Source organism: Ranitomeya variabilis, chromosome 4 (genome assembly GCF_051348905.1).
Source record: "Ranitomeya variabilis isolate aRanVar5 chromosome 4, aRanVar5.hap1, whole genome shotgun sequence".
NCBI lineage: Eukaryota > Metazoa > Chordata > Amphibia > Anura > Dendrobatidae > Ranitomeya > Ranitomeya variabilis.
This window is the reverse complement of record NC_135235.1, coordinates 154326590-154350517: the sequence shown is the minus strand read 5'-3', so window position 1 is coordinate 154350517 and position 23928 is coordinate 154326590. Positions and strand designations below refer to the sequence as shown.

The following is a 23928-nucleotide window of genomic DNA, read 5'->3' as shown; positions in this document are numbered from 1 at the left end:
TGGGGGAGGGGTGAAAAGGTCTGCCTACCACAGGTACTGTACCCAATGATGGCACAGGTTCTGCACAGGAATGTGCACCACTCGAAGACGGCCATGTGTGACACCCTACAGAAACAACGGATTGCCCCCGAGTTTTCCACCTGCGCAGAAAGGCAGGTACAGAGCTGCATGATATGTGTCACACATAATCAGAGTAGGACAGTGAAAACCCCATCCAAACACACTCCCCGGCCCCTTTAACCAATTCCAGAGACTGCAGATTGATTAAATTCAGTTACCCAGGGTAGGGACGTATGAGTATGTGTTGGTCTGCATTGATTTATTTTCAGGTTGGCCAGAAGCCTACCCAGTTGACAAAGCTACGGCTAAGACAACGGCGAAGACACTGATGGCTGAGATCATATGCAGGTATGGAGTTCCTGAAGTCATTGAAAGCGATCGGAGTTCCCATTTTACTGGAGAGATCATGTCAGAGGTAATGGCAGCACTGGGGGTAAGTCAAGCATTGCATACTCCATCCACAGAGTAGTGGAAAAGTGGAGAGACTAAATGGAGCTCTTAAGCTTAAAATCCAGAAGGCAATGGCAGAGACTGGTAAACCATGGACAGAATGCCTTCCTCTAGCTTTGTTTTCAGTAAGATATACCCCAAACAGGAAGACGGGACAGTCACCGTATGAGATTCTGTTTGGCAGGAGCCCCAATCTTGAATGTTTCTTTCCACAACAGTTGCAGCTCAAGTACCAGGACTTGACTAGCTATGTGCAGGCCTTACATGGACACCTTGCCAGAGTGCATTTAACCGTTTTCAGTTCTCTTCCAGACCCAGACAAGGTTCCTGGACACCATCCCTTTGTGCCAGGAGACCTGGTGTATGTGAAAAAGTTTGTGCAGAGATTGTCTCCAGCCAAGATTTGAAGGACTTCACACGGTGATCCTGGTCACCCCCACTGCAGTAAAACTTGAAGGAAAGAGCACCTGGATCCACGCCTCACACTGTAAAAGAGACTGTTGTTTTTGATCCTGGAACTGAGGGCCATCCTCGCCCCTACCTTCTCGGCCCCTAATGTAAATGAAAATACTAAGGTCCCACTATTCTCTGGATAAACCTGACAGCCCCGGTGAATATCTGGCGATTTGATTTCTGTGATGTAGTCAAGTGTCCCGAGACTGAACGGGTGGTAGAGGAGATCATCCAGTTTTATATGTGTGTTACCAGAAATGACAACAATAACTGTTATTATTAGACAGATGCTGCCTGGAATACGGGAGACGATTGGGGATATAAACCTAGTGAAGCCATGTTCCCAAGGATGGGACGGGTAGGAGTCTTCGTGAGAGAATGCATCTAACAGCCCTTCTGCAATCACTTAGGGGCTGTAAATGGGGTAAAAGCTGTCACCCCCTCCTCCTGAATCTTGAAAACCCCCAATCTGCTGATCTGCAGACGTTCGTATTAGGAAGGCATTATAATTATGTATTTAGTAGTGGATACCATGGGAATTTAGGCCATATACAGCTCCAGGATATTAGCTCTAGACCAACCAAGGCCCCTGTTACCAGTACACCTAAAACAGGCCCAGGTGAGCGTTTGCAAAATGTAGTTAATGAAGTGATCCCCATTCCAGGTCTCAGTTGGCAAGAGGTTTTCTCCATAGAAACACAAACAGCCCCAAGGAAAAACCTATGGTTAGAATGGGTGAGATACAATGTAAGAGTCCAGAATATCTCTGTAGGATGTATTGCTTGTGCTGCTGCGAATACGCATCTATACACACATGCATTGCTTTTTCCTGATGACAACACCACTGCCTGTGTCATGAATTTGTTGAAAGGTTTGAAGCCCACTGATTGCCCAGATTATGTCCCACTGATTCATGAGAAACCTAGACTAAAGGTCCCAGGAGAAGTAACCGTATTAGCTGACAATTACACCTGCTACAATTCCTATAACACTACAGGTACACCAGTAGGGATCTTCGAGACAGGTTTCTGCAGGGAGAACAGTTCTTTAGATACTGACTTGCTAATCAAACATACACATTATATGTACGACATTTATTGGTTATGTGGGGATGGTAAGCTCCGTCCTAGGTTGCCTAATGCCTGGATAGGCCAATGCACCCTTGTTAAACTAGCCATGCAGTTCAAAATTTTACCTTGGGATCCAAAGATACCTGATGAACCTACCAGAAAGAGGAGAAGTCTCGATCAGCTCCATATGAGTTATGAAGAAGATCCACTAGTATATATTGATGCCATTGGGGTGCCAAGGGGGGTGCCTGACCAGTTTTAAAGCCCAGAACCAGATTTATGCCGGCATTGCTTCTATAATCCCACAGGTGCAGATTAATAAAAATGTTGAATGGATCAAATATATATATTACAGTGAACAAAGATTTGTCAATTATAGCTGTGATGCCTTCCAGGGTATAGTTGAGGATTTGGGCCCTAACACTTGTATGACCCGTGCTGCAACCCGACCTAAGAGAATTACACTGAATCCTGTCCAGACAAGATCACATGCAGTGATATAAGAAGCTGACACAGGATTGTGGTTGGCGGATAGTGGGGACATTAACTTTTAGGAGTAGGCTGACAGTAATCCTTTTGGGAAGGAGCTGTAGACCAGCATGTCATGTCGCCCCCACCACCAGAGAACCAACCACATCAGGTAGGGTAAGACAGATACAGGAGTATTATCCCTGGAGGCCCTCTGACTAGCTAGCTACGCAAAAACATTTGGCTGACCCTGAGAACCAACCTTTCCCATTTTTCAGATAAAGACAATATGATGGACGTATAAGTGCACCTAGGCAGGCCTAGGTAGTTAGTGAGCACGAAAACAGGTGACGTGCTAGGACGCAAATTAAGATTTTCTACAGATGTGACAAAGGAGAGAGTGTAGAGCTATACTTTGGATGGTTACAGCTGAAATGGGAAGACATGGAAAACAGTCCCATAAACCCACTTGATGTTAGAGTATTGGTAAATACATTCATTGACGGTATGACCAAAGACATACGAGACGAAATATAGACAGCCAGACCTGAATGGCAAAATGTAGATCCGAAAGACCTGAAGGTTTCTAAAGAAGTTGAACAAATTAGGACAATAAGACGACGTGTCATGTATGCTGGAGCAGACACATCTTTCTTCTCCAGTTGGTTAGGTGGGATCAAGGGATTCCTTCAATAAGTTTGTTTAGTACTAATTGCCCTCCTTGTAAGTGGATCGATAATTTTCTGTTGTGTTATTCTTTGTACAAAAAGGTTATTGCCAAAGCAACTCTGACTGGCACCGTCCTCAATCAAGAAGAAGACCCACCAGAGTACAATGGTACTGATACAGGGGAGATCCCGAAGTACATTCCTCTCAAGAGAGTAGATAAAATCCCCCATTCTCAGATGATGCCAAGGGATCTAGTTTAGGGACAGTGGGAGAACTCCATGTGAGGTTAGTGAAGGGTTCAGCTGCCTGGAGGCCTCTCGCTAGGGGAGAGTTTCTGAGGTGTCTGGATGAAGAAATCCACCTCCCCTTTTCCCATCACATGGACAGTCTCGAAGGATCTTTCTTTAAGGGAAAAACTTAGTGTTTAGGGGGGATTGTCAAGGTGAAAATATATTTCTTATATATCTTTTTGTACTTTTATACTCTTATACTGTAAAACAATAAGTTTTCCCTATCTGCTAGCTAATGCATATGTAATTGTATTTAAAGATGGTCGCCAGAGTTCAGTTTCGTTTCAGGTTAGTGACCGAAGGGTTAAGCCATTTCCTCAGAAACGAAAGTTAAGGAATGTGAAGAAAAGGAGGAATCCACCAGAAGACGTCAGAACAAATCAGAAAGACTGGATGCTAGCTTAAACCCCGCCTAATGCACGCCTTCCCCTAACACTCAATATAGTATTGTGTATTTTAGAATAAAGCCAGTTGGTGTGACCGCTGCAGACATGTGTGGATGCACGGGGCATTAACTAAGTTTGAACCAGCTACCTGTCTGATTTATTCTTATCCGGTACCAGATGCCCTGCACACATATTAATTTGGAATGACTGGTGAATGAGGATTTAATTGTCGTATTACGACCCCGACAGACTGTCTGGCCTCTGTTCAGCAGTGTCCTTCTTTTCAGAAGTGCACAAAACTGTGGCCGAAGGCACTTTTGTGCATGCCTAAAAAGACGGACATTGCTGGATCACAGGCCAGATGGTGTCCACAGTGCTTCCATCTGCCTCATTATAGGGAATCTTCCGCTGGGGATTCTGTCTGAATCACATATTTCAGAGATTTACACGGAAACCCCAGTGTCAGCGCTCAAAGCAGGGCACAGGATAAATTTGCAATCTTTGGGAGGCAGAATGAAAAAAATGAACAGTAGGTGAAGAATTGGTTTTATTTATTTTTTACGCTGTTCTTCGTCTGGTATAAATGATTAGTTCACTTTATTATTTGGGTCGTGCGATCACAGCGATACTAGATTTATATCGGGTTGTTATGTTTGGCTGCTGTCACACACCAAAAGACACTTTTTATTGCAAAAAATAGTTTTTGCATCATCACATTTTGAGAACTATAATTTTCCCATATTTTGGCCCACAAAGTCATATGATGGCTTGTTTTTTGCAGGACGAGTTGACGTTTTTATTGGCATCATTTTCGGGCACATGACATTTTTTGATCGCTTTCTATTCTGATTTTTGTGAGGCAGAACTAACAAAAACCAGCAATTCAGGAATTTCTTTTGAGGGGGGTTTATGCTGTTCCATGTGTGGTAAAACTGATAAGGCAGTTTTATTCTTTGGGACAGTGCGATTACAGCGATACCTCATTTATATAGTTTTTTTTTATCTTTTGGTGCTTTGGTGCTTTTTTACAATAAAAACTATTTTATAGAAAAAAATATTATTTTTGGCATATTGTGAGAGCTATAACTTTTTTATTTAGTTAGGGATGGAATTGATATACAGACGGAAAATCACAATATTAGCTGAGGTCATCATGGACAAGACACTAGGAGATTCAGAATAAAGGCTAGAATAAGTATGTAACCAGGGAAATAAACTTGTAACTCCCAGCTAGAAGCAGCTACTGGTCTCTTAAACAGGGATTGGTCTTGCCTAATAATAATCTAATATATTATAAAGCTGAATGTGTGTGTGTGTGTGTGTGTGTGTGTGTGTGTGTGTGTGTGTGTGTGTGTGTGTGTGTGTGTGTGTGTGTGTGTGTGTGTGTGTGTGTGTGTGTGTGTGTGTGTGTGTGTGTGTGTGTGTGTTTGTCCGGGATTGGCAACTGCACCGTCGCAGCTACAGCCACAAAATTTTGCACGGTCACACGTCTGGACCCCGAGAGCGTCATAGGCTATGTTGTGAGGCGGAATTTTAACCCCGTGCATTCCAATTCACCAGACAATTTTGCCCTATCTACATAATGGGGAAAAAGTGAAAGGAGAAGTGTTGGAGGCAAATTGACAGCTGCCAGATGTGAACAAGGGGGACTTAAAGAATGAGAGCGATGGTGCCAAAGAGTATATACCATACAGTTGCTAAGGTGGGGCCCAGACAGGGGATACTCACCACACACGGGGATATGAACACACACCAAAAATGCGCCACACACTACCACGTGCTTGAACACATATATCACCCTCGGCACACATTTCGCCACACATACACCAACCTCCCACATAAAAGTCGAAACACAAAAGTCGCCACTCAAAACTCGCCACGCACAAAATTCGCCACATGCAAAACTCGACACATGCTAAACTAGGCTCACGCAAAACTTGCCACACGTGCAAAAATCACCTCATGGAAAACTCGCCACATGCAAAACTTGCACACGCAGAAAAATTGCCACAGGCTCAAAAGTTGCAACACATGCAAAAGTTGCCTCACACAAAACTTGCACATACTCAAAACGCACCACACATAAAACTCGCCATACGCAAAACTCACCATGCGCAAAACTTGCTGCACACAACTTGCTACACTAACCTGTCACTTGCAACTTGACACACAAAAAGTTGCTACACGCATTTCGCCACACAAAACTCATCTCACAAAAGTCGCTACATGCATGTCGCCACACGCAACTCATCACACACAACTTGACACATGAAATTCGCCCTAAAACACACACAAGTCTGGTATTATCCTTCAAAAATAAAAATCTGATTAATAAGCAGACAAACTACAAGAGCAACAAATGTACCATATAGGAAATACGGCAGCTGTCAGTCACATGACCTGTCTATTATGTGTATGTGTGAGCTAATATATACTGCTGGGGGGGAGGGCTTCCTGTTGGCTGGGGATTTATCAGGCTGCCAATTTAGCTTACAAATACTGAGGTAAAAATACTGAGCAAATAACATGTGAACGAGGTCTAAAACAGGAGGAGATGACATACAGATATATACAGGTCCTTCTCAAAAAATTAGCATATAGTGTTAAATTTCATTATTTACCATAATGTAATGATTACAATTAAACTTTCATATATTATAGATTCATTATCCACCAACTGAAATTTGTCAGGTCTTTTATTGTTTTAATACTGATGATTTTGGCCTACAACTCCTGATAACCCAAAAAACCTGTCTCAATAAATTAGCATATCAAGAAAAGGTTCTCTAAATGACCTATTACCCTAATCTTCTGAATCAACTAATTAACTCTAAACACATGCAAAAGATACCTGAGGCTTTTAAAAACTCCCTGCCTGGTTCATTACTCAAAACCCCCATCATGGGTAAGACTAGCGACCTGACAGATGTCAAGAAGGCCATCATTGACACCCTCAAGCAAGATGGTAAGACCCAGAAAGAAATTTCTCAACAAATAGGCTGTTCCCAGAGTGCTGTATCAAGGCACCTCAATGGTAAGTCTGTTGGAAGGAAACAATGTGGCAGAAAACGCTGTACAACGAGAAGAGGTGACCGGACCCTGAGGAAGATTGTGGAGAAGGACCGATTCCAGACCTTGGGGAACCTGAGGAAGCAGTGGACTGAGTCTGGTGTGGAAAGGCGTGTGCAGGAAATGGGCTACAGGTGCCGCATTCCCCAGGTAAAGCCACTTTTGAACCATAAACAGCGGCAGAAGCGCCTGACCTGGGCTACAGAGAAGCAGCACTGGACTGTTGCTAAGTGGTCCCAAGTACTTTTTTCTGATGAAAGCAAATTTTGCATGTCATTCGGAAATCAAGGTGCCAGAGTCTGGAGGAAGACTGGGGAGAAGGAAATGCCAAAATGCCTGAAGTCCAGTGTCAAGTACCCACAGTCAGTGATGGTGTGGGGTGCCATGTCAGCTGCTGGTGTTGGTCCACTGTGTTTCATCAAGGGCAGGGTCAATGCAGCTAGCTATCAGGAGATTTTGGAGCACTTCATGCTTCCATCGGCTGAAATGCTTTATGGAGATGAAGATTTCATTTTTCAGCACGACCTGGCACCTGCTCACAGTGCCAAAACCACTGGTAAATGGTTTACTGACCATGGTATTACTGTGCTCAATTGGCCTGCCAACTCTCCTGACCTGAACCCCATAGAGAATCTGTGGGATATTGTGAAGAGAAAGTTGAGAGACGCAAGACCCAACACTCTGGATGAGCTTAAGGCCGCTATTGAAGCATCCTGGGCCTCCATAACATCTCAGCAGTGCCACAGGCTGATTGCCTCCATGCCACGCCGCATTGAAGCAGTCATTTCTGCCAAAGGATTCCCGACCAAGTATTGAGTGCATAACTGAACATTATTATTTGATGGTTTTTTTGTTTGTTATTAAAAAACACTTTTATTTGATTGGACGGGTGAAATATGCTAATTTATTGAGACAGGTTTTTTGGGTTATCAGGAGTTGTAGGCCAAAATCATCAGTATTAAAACAATAAAAGACCTGACAAATTTCAGTTGGTGGATAATGAATCTATAATATATGAAAGTTTAATTGTAATCATTACATTATGGTAAATAATGAAATTTAACACTATATGCTAATTTTTTGAGAAGGACCTGTACTATATACAGGAGGAGATGACACACAGGTATATACTATATACAGGGGAGATGACACACAGGTATATACTATATGCAGGAGATGACATACAGGTATATACTATATAAAGGAGGAGATGACACACAGATATATACTATATACAGGAGCAGATGACACACAGATATATACTATATACAGGAGGAGGTGACATACAGGTACATGCTATATACAGAGGAGATGACACACAGGTATATACTATATACAGAAGCAGATGACACACAGATATATACTATATACAGGAGATGACATACAGGTATATACTATGTACAGGGGAGATGACACACAGGTATATACTATATACAGGAGGAGATGACACACAGGTATATACTATATACAGGAGGAGATGACATACAGTTATCTACTATATACAGGAGGAGATGACATACAGGTATATATTATATACAGGAGGAGATGACATACAGGTATAAACTATATACAGGAGGAGATGACACACAGGTATATACTATATACAGGAGTAAATGACATACAGGTATATACTATGTAAAAGAGAAGATCACACATGGGTATATACAGGAGGAGATGACATACAGTAGGTATATACTATATATAGGAGGAGATGACATACAGGTATATACTATATACAGAAGAGATTACATACAGGTATATACTATATACAGGAGGAGATGGCATACAGGTACATACTATATACAGAGGAGATGACACACAGGTATATACTATATACAGAAGCAGATGACACACAGATATATACTATATACAGGAGGAGATGACACACAGGTATATACTATATACAGGGGAGATGACACACAGGTATATACTATATACAGGAGATGACATACAGGTATATACTATATACAGGAGGAGATGACACACATATATACTATATACAGGAGCAGATGACACACAGATATATACTTTATACAGGAGGAGGTGACATACAGGTACATACTATATACAGAGGAGATGACACACATGTATATACTATATACAGAAGCAGATGACACACAGATATATACTATATACAGGAGGAGATGACATACAGGTATATACTATGTACAGGGGAGATGACACACAGGTATATACTATATCCAGGAGGAGATGACACAGGTATATACTATATAAAGGAGGAGATGACATACAGTTATCTACTATATACAGGAGGAGATGACACACAGGTATATACTATATACAGGAGGAGATGACATACAGGTATAAACTATATACAGGAGGAGATGACACAGAGGTATATACTATATACAAGAGGAGATGACATACAGGTATAAACTATATACAGGATGAGATGACACAGGTATATACTAAATACAGGAGGAAATGACATACAGGTATATACTATATAAAAGAGAAGATGACACATGGGTATATACAGGAGGAGATGACATACAGTAGGTATATACTATATATAGGAGGAGATGACATACAGGTATATACTATATACAGAAGAGATTACATACAGGTATATACTATATACAGGAGGAGATGACATACAGGTACATACTATATACAGAGGAGATGACACACAGGTATATACTATATACAGAAGCAGATGACACACAGATATATACTATATACAGGAGGAGATGACATACAGGAATATACTTTATACAGGGGAGATGACACACAGGTATATACTATATACAGGAGCAGATGACACACAGGTATATACTATATACAGGAGGAAATGACATACAGGTATATACTATATAAAAGAGGAGATGACACATGGGTATATACAGGAGGAGATGACATACAGTAGGTATATACTATATACAGGGAAGATGACATACAGGTATATACTATATATAGGAGGAGATGACATACAGGTATATACTATATACAGAAGAGATTACATACAGGTATATACTATATACAGGAGGAGATGACATACAGGTATATACTATATACAGGGGAGATGACACACAGGTATATACTATATACAGGAGCAGATGACACACAGGTATATACTATATACAGGAGGAGATGACTTATAGGTATATACTATATACAGGAGGAGATGACATACAGGTATATGCAGCGCCCCAGAGTCCTGGTCGTTGCAGTACTGTGGCTCCGCCACTATGGGGAGCCATGGTGCGTCCGATGGCACTGAAGGAGTTCATCTGATCAGGTATCACAGACACCAATACATTTCACAGCCGGGCCTCCGGGGGGAGCTAAGGGTTCTATTCATTAGGCCACTCCCCACCATAGTGGGTAAACTGGGGGTCAGGCAGGAAGTTAGATCAGAAAGCTGACTGGATTGGACGAAGCAACACCTAGTGGCAGAGGGTGTTGTGGAGGAAGAGACAGTAGGGTCTCTGTCAGGGGTGGGATCCTGACAGAGGCTTGGCATTGAAAAGAACGTAACGGGTCCGCGCCAGCTCCGGGAAGCGGCGGGACCCAAGAAAGGACTAGAAGCGAGATAGATTGTGCTGAGTGAGAAACGAGATCAAGCAATAGGAGAATTCCAGTAGGGGTCGTGCTGTAAGACCGGAGCAACACCCTACTGAGGCGCACTACCGGTGGCCGGAACGCCGAGGGAGTATTATAACATTCAGCTTCAAGCAATACTCTAAACAGCGGCAGGACAGTCAGTTTAAGACGGGCTGTCTAACACATATCACCTATGAAGTCTTGGGAGGCAATTGCGGGAGAGGGGCGTCTCTAGGGTCCCGGAAGAACTCCAGGCCTATCCGACAAACGGGTGCCGTTCTAACTGTAACATCAGGAAGGGACGGAAGATTAGAAGAACATCATTTAATCGAGTTGTGAGGGAACTTAAGAAACAGACACAACGGTTGTGGGGTACTTTCCGTAAGCACAGCAGGGAAGGACTACAACACATAGCGCTAAGAAGGAAGGCACTGATTTCCACCTGTGAAGTGAACTCTGGAGGTGCCATTGGACCGGCCGGACTTGCGCAGCCTGGTGAACCGTATTCTGGACTGAGGACTCAGAGATCTCCAGTAAAGAGGTAAAGAGACTGCAACCTGGTGTCCTCGTTATTACCGCGACCTGCACCCCACAACTGCACCGTTACAACACCACTTATTGCACTGGACGTCCCCCACTGACAGACAGGGCCACGGACCGGGTCTAGCCACCGTGACAACCCCAGAGCAGAGACCCAGAGGCCCGGCTCCGGGTACCCCTCGGCCCTGCGGCGGTGTGGGGGCGCTCCAAGCTTGGCGTCACGAACAGGATCTACTTAAGCCTGAAGAATCGGGTCATGTGTGCCTTGGAACTGTGATTTATTGTGCTTGGATTGTACTTTATTGCAAAGACTGTGCTGCGCCATTTACCGCCAAAAGTTCCTGCCAAAAACGGCCGCCATTGCTACGCCAGAGAAGCAGGAGGGCGTGCCATGGGAGGAGACTACCAAAGTGGCGCCAGAAGCGGTGATCGCCCCCTGCGCCTCTTGTTGCAAAGCGATGACCTGCCTCAAAGCAGAGAACCGCCCCCTGACCTGCGATGGCGGGAACGAGGTAAAGGAGGAGCTCGACCTTGGAGAAATGGCAGGGTCAGATGCATGCCTTGCCCTCGAATGCCGGACAGCGACGATGAACAGCGGGGGCCCGAACAACGGCGAGGTGAACCCGGCTTGTCCTCATCCATCAGAAGAGGACCCGCGTCCACCGCAGCGGGGGGACCTGAGTTCCTCGGAGCCGGTAGCGGAGCTGAGCCTACCTATCCCGATCCCGGAACTAGCCGAAGAAGAGCTATGGGGAGCGGAGCCGTATCCAGAGACTGCCGGGGAGGAGCCGCGGTCCGGGCTGCAGCCGACTCCAGCGTCCTCGTTAAGGGAACGGACCGACATCGGTGGAATCACATCAGACGCAGGTATAGAAAGCGTCCCTGCTCCCCCGACCGATCTCGATCCTGCGATCGATCCTCGCCCCCACAATAACCGTTTCCTTTTTGCGGGGCTAGGGGTATTATCCCCCAGCGCAACGGGGAGATTGATACCTCTGCCACCGACCCAGACGGGGGAGTTCGTAGATGTGAGCCCGGAGGGAGTTATCCTCCGGTGGGAGGCCCCCCGAATTGGACTGGATGGAGTCCGGCGAGAAGGTCACACCATTGCCGTGCTGAATTGGTAACAATATAAGCGGTACTTGATTCTACAATGGAAAGACTGGAAAGAAAGGGAACAAACTACCGCTGCATCAGCCGTGGACCAAGGGCTGAAGCCTGCACGGTCGGGAGGTGTCCACCATCAGCTGTTGTTTAGCAACCTCCCACGGCCACATGAGGAACAATAAACCTCGATACCATGAATCTGTAAATAGTTACTGTTTTCTGTTGGGCTGCTAAACCCGTTCAGGGTAAACTCTTAAAGGGATCCCTTTGTTGACCCGGGATCCCTATTGTTTGTTTTTGTTACCAAAAGTTTTGCACAAGTTTAAAAAAAAACTGCTGAATCATGAACAGTGCATGATCCGAACTCTTTTGTATATAGTTTGCACCTTATTAAAGGCGCTCCCTACTGGTTTTACTTAAACAAGGACTCTTTGCGAAGATACCGCACTGGAACCTTTGATGAGTATGGACTGGTAGTTTGAGAAGATGTGCTACCTCACAGAGATTTGGTCCCCTCTTAAAGGGGATGTTCATTTGTTGCACGTAAATGGTGATATTGCTTTAAGACCGGTAGCAATAATGTCAATGGAAGAAAATGCTGATAATATTTACATGTAAAAGTTATATGTATGCCATTAGTTAATTGTAAAGGAATGCTGATAATGTTCTCTGAAAGAAAAAGTAAAAGGAAGTAATGAGAAAGTTTAATGTTGTGAAAAGAAGATAGTTGATAATGTTGATAAGAAAAAGGGGGGGGGATAGAAGGTAAACCCTGCGTCCCCCATCGAAAGTTAGTAATGTGTTACTAAGGACAGAAAGTGAACCCGTAAGGGTTAGTGGGTGAGTCCTTATAGGAGCCAAGTAGAGCCGGCTCAGTGTTCTCAAACTGAAAGAAAAGTTATGTTCTATACTGTGTATAGTAGTTGAAAAGGCAGTAGTCCCTGGCTGAACGGGGCGGTCCTGTAACAGAAAGGAGAGGCAGTAGGTCTGGTGCCGATAGGACAGGCGGTCCTGCAGATCCAAAGTAGGAGAATGAAAAAGTTAAAGTGCCTTATAATGTGATTATAGGAAGGTCTTTAGTGGATTTAGAGTGTGGGTCCTTAAAGGCAATGTTAAATTATTGTTCAACAATTTTGCACTTAAGTAGAATGCCCGGTTGGGTAACAGAAGTAAATTATAGCATGTAGCTATGATATTTTTGCCATGTTTGTAACGTTCAAGTGTCCTTACCTCCCATAAAGGGAAGCCTGTTCAAGTATACTTATTGTCATTGCACTCAACAAAATTGTATGTCTTTTTGCTAACTTGTATTGTTGTTTTCTTCCCAGTCCCGGAGTACTGTGTTTAACCAGGGGGGAGTGCAGCGCCCCAGAGTCCTGGTCGTTGCAGTACTGTGGCTCCGCCACTATGGGGAGCCATGGTGCGTCCGATGGCACTGAAGGAGTTCATCTGATCAGGTATCACAGACACCAATACATTTCACAGCCGGGCCTCCGGGGGGAGCTAAGGGTTCTATTCATTAGGCCACTCCCCACCATAGTGGGTAAACTGGGGGTCAGGCAGGAAGTTAGATCAGAAAGCTGACTGGATTGGACGAAGCAACACCTAGTGGCAGAGGGTGTTGTGGAGGAAGAGACAGTAGGGTCTCTGTCAGGGGTGGGATCCTGACAGAGGCTTGGCATTGAAAAGAACGTAACGGGTCCGCGCCAGCTCCGGGAAGCGGCGGGACCCAAGAAAGGACTAGAAGCGAGATAGATTGTGCTGAGTGAGAAACGAGATCAAGCAATAGGAGAATTCCAGTAGGGGTCGTGCTGTAAGACCGGAGCAACACCCTACTGAGGCGCACTACCGGTGGCCGGAACGCCGAGGGAGTATTATAACATTCAGCTTCAAGCAATACTCTAAACAGCGGCAGGACAGTCAGTTTAAGGCGGGCTGTCTAACACATATCACCTATGAAGTCTTGGGAGGCAATTGCGGGAGAGGGGCGTCTCTAGGGTCCCGGAAGAACTCCAGGCCTATCCGACAAACGGGTGCCGTTCTAACTGTAACATCAGGAAGGGACAGAAGATTAGAAGAACATCATTTAATCGAGTTGTGAGGGAACTTAAGAAACAGACACAACGGTTGTGGGGTACTTTCCGTAAGCACAGCAGGGAAGGACTACAACACATAGCGCTAAGAAGGAAGGCACCGATTTCCACCTGTGAAGTGAACTCTGGAGGTGCCATTGGACCGGCCGGACTTGCGCAGCCTGGTGAACCGTATTCTGGACTGAGGACTCAGAGATCTCCAGTAAAGAGGTAAAGAGACTGCAACCTGGTGTCCTCGTTATTACCGCGACCTGCACCCCACAACTGCACCGTTACAACACCACTTATTGCACTGGACGTCCCCCACTGACAGACAGGGCCACGGACCGGGTCTAGCCATCGTGACAACCCCAGAGCAGAGACCCAGAGGCCCGGCTCCGGGTACCCCTCGGCCCTGCGGCGGTGTGGGGGCGCTCCATATATACTATATATAGGAGGAGATGACATACAGGTATATACTATATACAGGAGGAGATGACATACAGGTATAAACTATATACAGGATGAGATGACACACAGGTATATACTATATACAGGAGGAAATGACATACAGGTATATACTATATAAAATAGAAGATGACACATGGGTATATACAGGAGGAGATGACATACAGTAGGTATATACTATATATAGGAGGAGATGACATACAGGTACATACTATATACAGAGGAGATGACACACAGGTATATACTATATACAGAAGCAGATGACACACAGATATATACTATATACAGGAGGAGATGACACAGTTATATACTATATACAGGGGAGATGACACACAGGTATATACTATATACAGGAGTAAATGACATACAGGTATATACTATATAAAAGAAAAGATGACACATGGATATATACAGGAGGAGATGACATACAGTAGGTATATACTATATATAAGATGAGATGACATACAGGTATATACTATACACAGAAGAGATTACATACAGGTGTATACTATATACAGGAGGAGATGACATACAGGTACATACTATATACAGAGGAGATGACACACAGGTATATACTATATACAGAAGCTGATGACACACAGATATATACTATATACAGGAGGAGATGACATACAGGTATATACTATATACAGGAGAGATGACACACAGGTATATACTATATACAGGAGCAGATGACACACAGGTATATACTATATACAGGAGCAGATGACACACAGGTATATACTATATACAGGAGGAAATGACATACAGGTATATACTATATAAAAGAGGAGATGACACATGGGTATATACAGGAGGAGATGACATACAGTAGGTATATACTATATACAGGGGAGATGACATACCGGTATATACTATATATAGGAGGAGATGACATACAGGTATATACTATATACAGAAGAGATTACATACAGGTATATACTATATACAGGAGGAGATGACATACAGGTATATACTATATACAGGGGAGATGACACAGGTATATACTATATACAGGAGCAGATGACACAGGTATATACTATATACAGGAGGAGATGACTTACAGGTATATACTATGTACAGGAGGAGATGACATACAGGTATATACTATATATAGGAGGAGATGACATACAGGTATATACTATATACAGGAGGAGATAACATACAGGTATAAACTATATACAGGATGAGATGACACACAGGTATATACTATATACAGGAGGAAATGACATACAGGTATATACTATATAAAAGAGGAGATGACACATGGGTATATACAGTAGGAGATGACATACAGCAGGTATATACTATACACAGGGGAGATGACATACAGGTATATACTATAGGAGGAGATGACATAAAGGTATATACTATATGCAGAAGAGATGACATACAGGTATATACTATATACAGGAGGAGATGACACATAGGTATATACAATATACAGAAGGAGATGGCATACAGCAGTTATATACTATATACAGTGGAGATGACATACAGGTATATACTATATACAGGAGGAGATGACATACAAGTATATACTATATACAGGAGATGACATACAGGTGTATACTATATATATAAGGGAGATGACAAACATGTATATACTGAGGGGAAAATGAGAGGTGTGAGGTGAAAATGAGAGGTGTGAAGTGAAAATGAATAGGTTTGAGTGCAAAATGAGAGGAATGAGGGAAAATAGTGGAGTGATCAGAAAATGACATATGTGAGGTCGAAATGACAAGTGTTAGGGGGAATGAGAGGAGTGATGGGGAATGAGAGATGTGAGTAGGAAAATGAGAGGCATGATGGGAAAATGAGACAAGTGAGGTGCTATAACAAACCATTGATATTTACTATGCCCCGGCAATGCCGGGCTCTTCAGCTTGTCTAATATATAAAGCTGAATGTGTGTGTGTGTGTGTGTGTGTGTGTGTGTGTGTGTGTGTGTGTGTGTGTATGTATGTATGTGTGTATGTCTGGGATTGGCATCTGCACTGTCGCAGCCACAGCCACAAAATTTTGCACAGTCACACATCTGGACTCCGAAAGCATCATAGGCTATGTTGTGAGGCGAAATTTTAACCCCGCGCGTTCCAATTCACGAAAACAATTTTGCCCCTATCTACATAATGGGGAAAAGTGAAGGAAAAGTGTTGAAGGCAAATTGACAGCTGCCAGATGTGAACAAGGGTGACTTAAAGAATGAGAGCGATGGCGCCAAAGAGTATATACCGTACAGTTGCTAAGGTGGGGCCCCGACATGGGATACTCACCACACACGGGGATATGAACACACACACACAAAATGCGCCACACACTACCACGTGCTTGAACACATATACCACCCTCAACACACATTTCACCACACATACACCAACCTCGCCACATAAAAGTCAAAACACAAAAGTCGCCACTCAAAACTCGCCACATGCAAAATTCGCCACATGCAAAACTAGCATGTGCAAAACTCACTTCATGGAAAAGTCGCCACACGCAAAACTTGCACACGCGAAAAAATTGCCACATGCACAAAAGTTGCAATACATGCAAAATTTGCCTCACACAAAACTTGCACATACTCAAAACGCACCACACATAAAACTCGCCACGTGCAAAACTCGCCATGCGCAAAACTTGCTGCACACAACTTGCTACACTAACCTGTCACATGCAACTCAACACACAAAAAGTTGCTACACGCATGTCGCCACACAAAACTCATCTCACAAAAGTCGCTACATGCATGTCGCCACACGCAGCTCAACACACACAACTTGACACATGAAACTCGTCCTGGTATTATCCTTCAAAAATAAAAATCTGATTAATAAGCAGACAAACTACAACAGCAACAAATGTACCATATAGGAAATATGGCAGATATACTGCCAGGGGGGAGGGCTTCCTGTTGGCTGGGGATTTATCAGGCTGCCAATAGCAACCAATCACAGCTCAGCTTATATTTTGCTACAGTTAAATAATCTGAGCTTTGATTGGTTAATATAGGCAACAGAGGACATTCTCAGTATAACAAAGCTTGTGTGAGGTAATAGCATGTCAGTTAGGGTGTGTTGGTGGAAAGGCTGATGTCAGTCACATTACCTCTATGTGAGAGGATATAGAAACTGCCAGTTACAGACTATTTTTACCACAATAATGCCTCATAAGAAAAAGAATTCCATGGCAAGAATGTCAGCTGATGCAAAAAGAAAAGCTGCATTAAGGGCCAATGAAAAATGTGAAGACCGAGAAACAAGGCTGACACACGAGAACAGCAGCTGCTTCCTCAAGAGCCATATCCGACTGAGTTCCTCAATTCCTTGGAGCCACAAGGACTTCCTCCTCACAACTTCTTTCTAAAACCTGGAGCACCTATTCTGCTATTGAGAAATTTGGATCCACCAAAGCTGTGTAATGGAACAAGACTCTTGATTAAGAACCTGTTCCCACATGTAATTGAGGCAACCATTTTGACAGGATGTGCCACAGGAGAAGATGTTTTCATTACAACAATTCCTCTCATTCTATCTGATTTGCCTTTTGATTTTAAACGCCTCCAGTTTCCTGTTCGACTGGCATTTGCTATGTCCATCAACAAGGCTCAGGGACAGTCCTTGAAAGTAGTTGGAATCGATTTACAGTCTCCATGCTTTTCTCATGGTCAACTTTATGTGGCCTGTTCAAGAGTTGGAACAGCCAAAAAACTTAGTCTTTGCACCTGAAGGAAAAACTAAGAATGTCATTTATCAAAAGGCTCTCGAATAAGTAGTAGAAGATTACTTCACATTACTTGGCCAATTTAGTTTAGGCTACTTTCAGACATAGCGCATTTTTGAGCGCTATTTTGCGGGCGCTTTTCAAAAATGCGCAATGTCATTTTCGTCTGCCGGCAAAGTGAATGAGAAATTCACTTTGCCGTTCAGACACACCGCAAAAAAACGCGGCGCTTTTGTCTGCAAACACGCCGGCGTAAAAAGAATTGACATGTCAATTCTTTACGCAGCGGCGTGTCTGCGTATCCCCCTAGGGCCCCATATTAACGTGCACACACAGCGCCTTTGTCCTGGGTGTCGGCGTCTTTGTAGGGAGGGGTTGACACCCAGGACCGGACGTGACGTCGGACAGGAAGAGGGAAGCCCCCGCCCCCCAGTGAAGCAGCATGGAGTGTGAGTGTGAGTGTGAGTGTGAGTGTGAGTGTGTGTGTGTGTGTGTGTGTGTAGCGACGCTGCAGCGATAGCGACAACGATGCCGATCGCTGCAGCGTCGCTGTTTGATCGCTGGAGAGCTGTCACACAGACCGCTCTCCAGCGACCAAGGATGCCGAGGCCCCCGGGTAACCAGAGTAAACATCGGGTTACTAAGCGCAGGGCCGCGCTTAGTAACCCGATGTTTACCCTGGTTACCAGCGTAAAAGTAAAAAAAACCAAACAGTACATGCTCACCTGCGCATCCCCCAGCCTCTGCTTCCTGACACTGACTGAGCTCCGGCCTTAACAGCACAGCGGTGACGTCACCGCTCTGCTTTCACTTTCACTTTAGGGCCGGCGCTCAGTCACTTTGATACGTGGCACTTTGATACGTGGCACGTGGCACTGAAATATGTGGCACTGAAATATGTGGCACGTGGCACTTTGATACGTGGCACGTGTCACTTAAATACGTGGCACGTGGCACTTTGATACGTGGCACTTTGATACGTGGCACGTGGCACTTTGATACGTGGCACATGTCACTTAAATACGTGGCACGTGGCACTTTGATACGTGGCACTTTGATACGTGGCACGTGGCACTTTGATACGTGGCACTGAAATATGTGGCACGTGGCACTTTGATACGTGGCACGTGGCACTTTGATACGTGGCACTGAAATACGTGGCACTGAAATACGTGATACGTGGCACTTAAATACGTGGCACGTGGCACTTAAATACGTGGCACTGAAATACGTGGCACTGAAATACGTGGCACGTGGCACTGAAATACGTGGCACGTGGCACTGAAATACGTGGCACTGAAATACGTGGCACTTAAATACGTGGCACTTAGGCTATGTTCACATTTGCGTTGTGCGCCGCATGCGTCCTTTTTTTGATTGATTTTGGACGCAGCAAAAATGCAACTTGCTGCGTCCTCTGCGGCCGGATGCGTGCGCTGCAGTGACGCATGCGGCCGGCGCAAAACGCAAGTGCGACGCATGTCCATGCGCCCCCATGTTAAATATAGGGGCGCATGACGCATGCGGCACCCGACGCTGCGGCGCAGACCGCAAATGTGAACGTAGACTTAAATAGCTAGATAGAGCTGGATCCGCGGGCTGTGATCTGGTCTACGCTCAGCACTCTGCGGAGCGCTGTCATTCAAAACACGTCCACTCATTTTGGTGTTTAGTCCCAAAATGGAGGATGGAAGAAGAAAAGGGTTGGACAAGGAAATGACATCATTTCTTTTTTTTTTCCCCCACTGCAGTTAAAGCTTTATTTGTGTCAAACACAGACAATCTGCAGAGAAAACTGCATAAAAAACCGCACTAAAAACCGCATCAAAAACCGCATCAAAAACGCACCAAAAACGCACCTGCGTTTTCTGCCAAGAGCTGCGGTTTTTGTCCTGAAAAAAAAGGATTGAAATCAGGATCGTGTGAACATACCCTTACCGTACAGGGTTACGAGGGGGGGCGTCTGACTGACGCCTGCCCTAGTAACCTGGGGTTAGTGACAGTGGGGTTAGTAAACCCCAGCTGATGTCTGTTCCGCTTGCTGAGGCGTCTTTGGCTCAAGGCCATTGCAGCTGGCAGAATCGACATGATGTTAACTCCAGTGTGTATTGTATTCTGAGTCATAAAGACAGGAAATGACCTCAATGACTTTTTTTTTTTCCCCTTTTTTTTTTTTTCAAACAAACTTTATTTTCAGTACACAATGCTGAAAAAAACGCAGCTGCAAAAAACGCAGCAAAAAACGCTGTGTGTGAAAGCAGCTGCGTTTTTTGCCTGCGTAAAAAAACGCAGGTAAAGCAGCAGCAAAATACGCGCGCGTAAAAATACGCAGCAAATATGCTGTGTGTGAAAGTAGCCTTAATCTGTGTGGAATATCTCTGGTGTTGAAATATATGTTGTGAAATGCTTCTATTAGCTCAGTTTTTGCCTTTTAATAATTACATTTCTATCTATTTGTTTTGTGGTTTTTGTGTGCAGAATAAATTTTTGTTAACACATTCTATTTTGCTAACAGCAGTTATTAACCCGGGTGAAGCCGGGTAGTACAGCTAGTATATTATATATTAAGACAGCGGTTATTCTTTAAGGTGAAATTTAGGCACAAATTTGTGAAATTCTGAAGGGTTCACAAACTTTCATGCGCTGCTGTATGCTTCGTTTTTTTGAAGGAAGGAGAACATAAATCTTTATAATACTTCGCAAAGTCACAAGGGCCCACACATCCAAGCAGAAAGTTAATGCTAAAGGTAAATGTATGGGTGCATTTTGTAAATGTTAAGAGTAGTGAGACTTCAGAGAAGGAGGAGTGGGGGCTACAACTCCTGCAAGACAGACCTTCATTGAGTGAAGCAGAACTGTACAGAGGTTATCACTTCTTCTGTGAATCAGAAACAAAGACACTGCTGAAGTAAGGTCAACAATTAGACAGTGATATTTTATTCTCTTCTGTGAGAGCTCTTCCACGCTGCACTAGTTATATATAAAGTGGGGAAAATAAGGATTTGATACACTGCCGATTTTGCAAGTTTTCCCACCTACAAAGAATGGAGAGGACTGTAATTTTTATCATAGGTACACTTCAACTGGGGGAGACAGTGCAGGGACAACATTGTAGACCTGCAAAAGGCTGAGATAGGCTATAGGACAATAGGCAAGCATTTCCAGATCAACACCTGGTCGTCCAATGGTTAGACGGTGACCTGGAGAGGCGTACAACCCACAGTGTATTATGCCCACTGTGAAATTTGGTGGAGGATCGGTAATGATCTGGGGATGCTTCAGCAAGGATGGAATTGGGCAGTTTGTTCTTTGCAAAGGACATATGATTCAAGCCGCATACAAGGTTATCCTGGAAAAACAGTTGGTTCCTTCTGCTCAGGCAATGTTCCCCAACTCTGAGGACTGGTTTTTCCAGCAGAACAATGCGCCATGCCACACAGCTAGGTCAATCAAGGTGTGGATGAAGGACCACCACATCAAATCCCTGTCATGGCCAGCCCATTCACTAGACCTGAACCCCATTGAAAACCTCTGGAATGTAATCAAGAGGAAGATGGATACTCACAAGCCATCAAACAAAGAAGAACTAGTTACATTTTTGAACCAGGAGTGGCATAAGGTCACCCAAAAGCAGTGTGAAAGACTGGTGGAAAGCATGCTAAGACACATGAAAGCTGTGATTAAAAATCATGGTTATTCCACAAAATATTGATTTCTGAACTCTTCCTTAGTTTAAACATTAGTGTTGTTGTTTATAGATGATTATGAGCTTGTCTTTTTGTGCATTATTTGAGGTCTGCAAGCAATGCATTTTTTTGTTATTTTGACCATTTCTCATTTTCAGAAAATAAACACAAAATTTATTTCTTGGAACTTTGCAGACATGTTGTCAGTAGTTTATAGAATAAAAGAACAGTTTACTCAAAAATATACCTATAAAGAGAAAAATCAGACAAACTGAAAATTTTGCAGTGGTTTCTTTATTTTTGCCAGAGCTGTATATGTACATACACACAAATATTAGTGGATACAGACAGAGATTGACCCCTGTGCATTTGGAGATGGAAATGGACCCCTTTACTTCCTGCCTCCTGAGAGATTGCACAGGTTGCACTAGTGATGTGCCTACCCCTATGTACCGATACAGTACATTTGTTTCTGTGTGTGTACTGTAGGTGGAATTTATTAAAAAGGTAGCCCATTATTTAAAAAAATACCCGCAAAATTAGCAGGAAAATTTTAAACAAAAAATAGTACAAACTCAATACTTATCTGCCTATTTCCTGTCCTGCTGTTCTAGCACTGCTATTCTAGCAAAGATACTACGCATCCACATGACCACTGCAGCTAGTCATACGTGCAAGCATCACTCCTGAGGCCAAGTGAACAAGGTCACGCGACCACTAGAAGACCAGATGCCAATGTCACACGAATGGCACTACCAATAGAGGTGAGTGCAGGTGTTATTTTATATGAGGAAAAATATTGATTGAGAAGAGGTCATCCCAGTAGTGGAAAACCCCTTTAAATTAATACTATACTTGCCAATTCTCTCAAAATGCACAGGGAGTCCTAGTAAAAGAGAGATCTTGGTGCCTAAGGCAGTACTAACTATACAGTAATTACAGCCCTGGTTGGGGGAGGACAGGTTTCCTCATCCGTGAACCCCTATAGATCCTCAAACACAAACTTTCTGTTATCATCATTTGCTATATTTTAAAATATGGAAACATATTTCATATATTTTCAATTTTGAAAACTGCCAACTAATACATCATTTTACATCAAGTCATCAGATGTACAAAAATAAAACACTCACCCAGGTGAAGAAACTTGGGATGGATAATATGTTGAGGTGAGGTTGCCTGTGCTAATGACAGCACAAAAAGCAGAGGAAGGAGATCCTTTAAAATCATTTCCAGGTTCCTGAACTGCTGTGCGGATGGTACTGTTGGTATTTATACAGCAAGGGCAGCGTCATTATGAGCTTTACACAGGGGAACACAACACTAACTTTTGCTGTTACCAGGGTCCTGATGCACGTACACAAAGCACCCTGATCAAAACACATTGGCCTGGATGGTTCTGCATTCTACTTTAAAACTGACCACTGGAACTAATATCAGCAGTTTTATAGTGTCAAGCAGAAAACAGACTCAGTTTAGACCATATGAAATGTCAGTGCATAAAAATAACTGGTTTATTACATTATTTAATAAGTGGATTTATGTTCTGTTTACAATTTAATATATTGCCCATGATTCATCAGTTTTTGCCAGAATTTTGTAGCAAAACTGTTTAAAATATCATGTTGTCTACAAAAATGTTGTGAATTCATGTGTTTTAATGCCAATTATGTCCAATATTTTAAAAAGTGGGAGATGCTTAGTCATGAGATGCATGGCCAACCCTGTAACCATTCGGATGGATTGTAGAATTCAGGAGAAATGTGATGAGTAACAAGGGGTTTCGGTCATTCTTCCCAAGTCTGTTTCCTTACCTGAGACGGAACCAACAGAGGTTGGAATAGCCAGCTCTCGGA

The 23928-nt window shown here is 43.6% G+C and overlaps 1 protein-coding gene across 1 annotated transcript in view; it reads right to left on the bottom strand.

The window, feature by feature from the left end:
• The window catches only part of LOC143768545 (elastase-1-like), a 133338-nt gene extending 110036 nt beyond the window's left edge, over nucleotides 1-23302 (bottom strand). Inside the window, exon 1 of the mRNA XM_077257195.1 lies at nucleotides 23206-23302. Within this exon, the coding sequence (XP_077113310.1) occupies nucleotides 23206-23302 (97 nt within the window). The remainder of the gene's footprint in view (nucleotides 1-23205) is intronic.
• Between the last annotated feature and the right edge of the window lie 626 nt (nucleotides 23303-23928).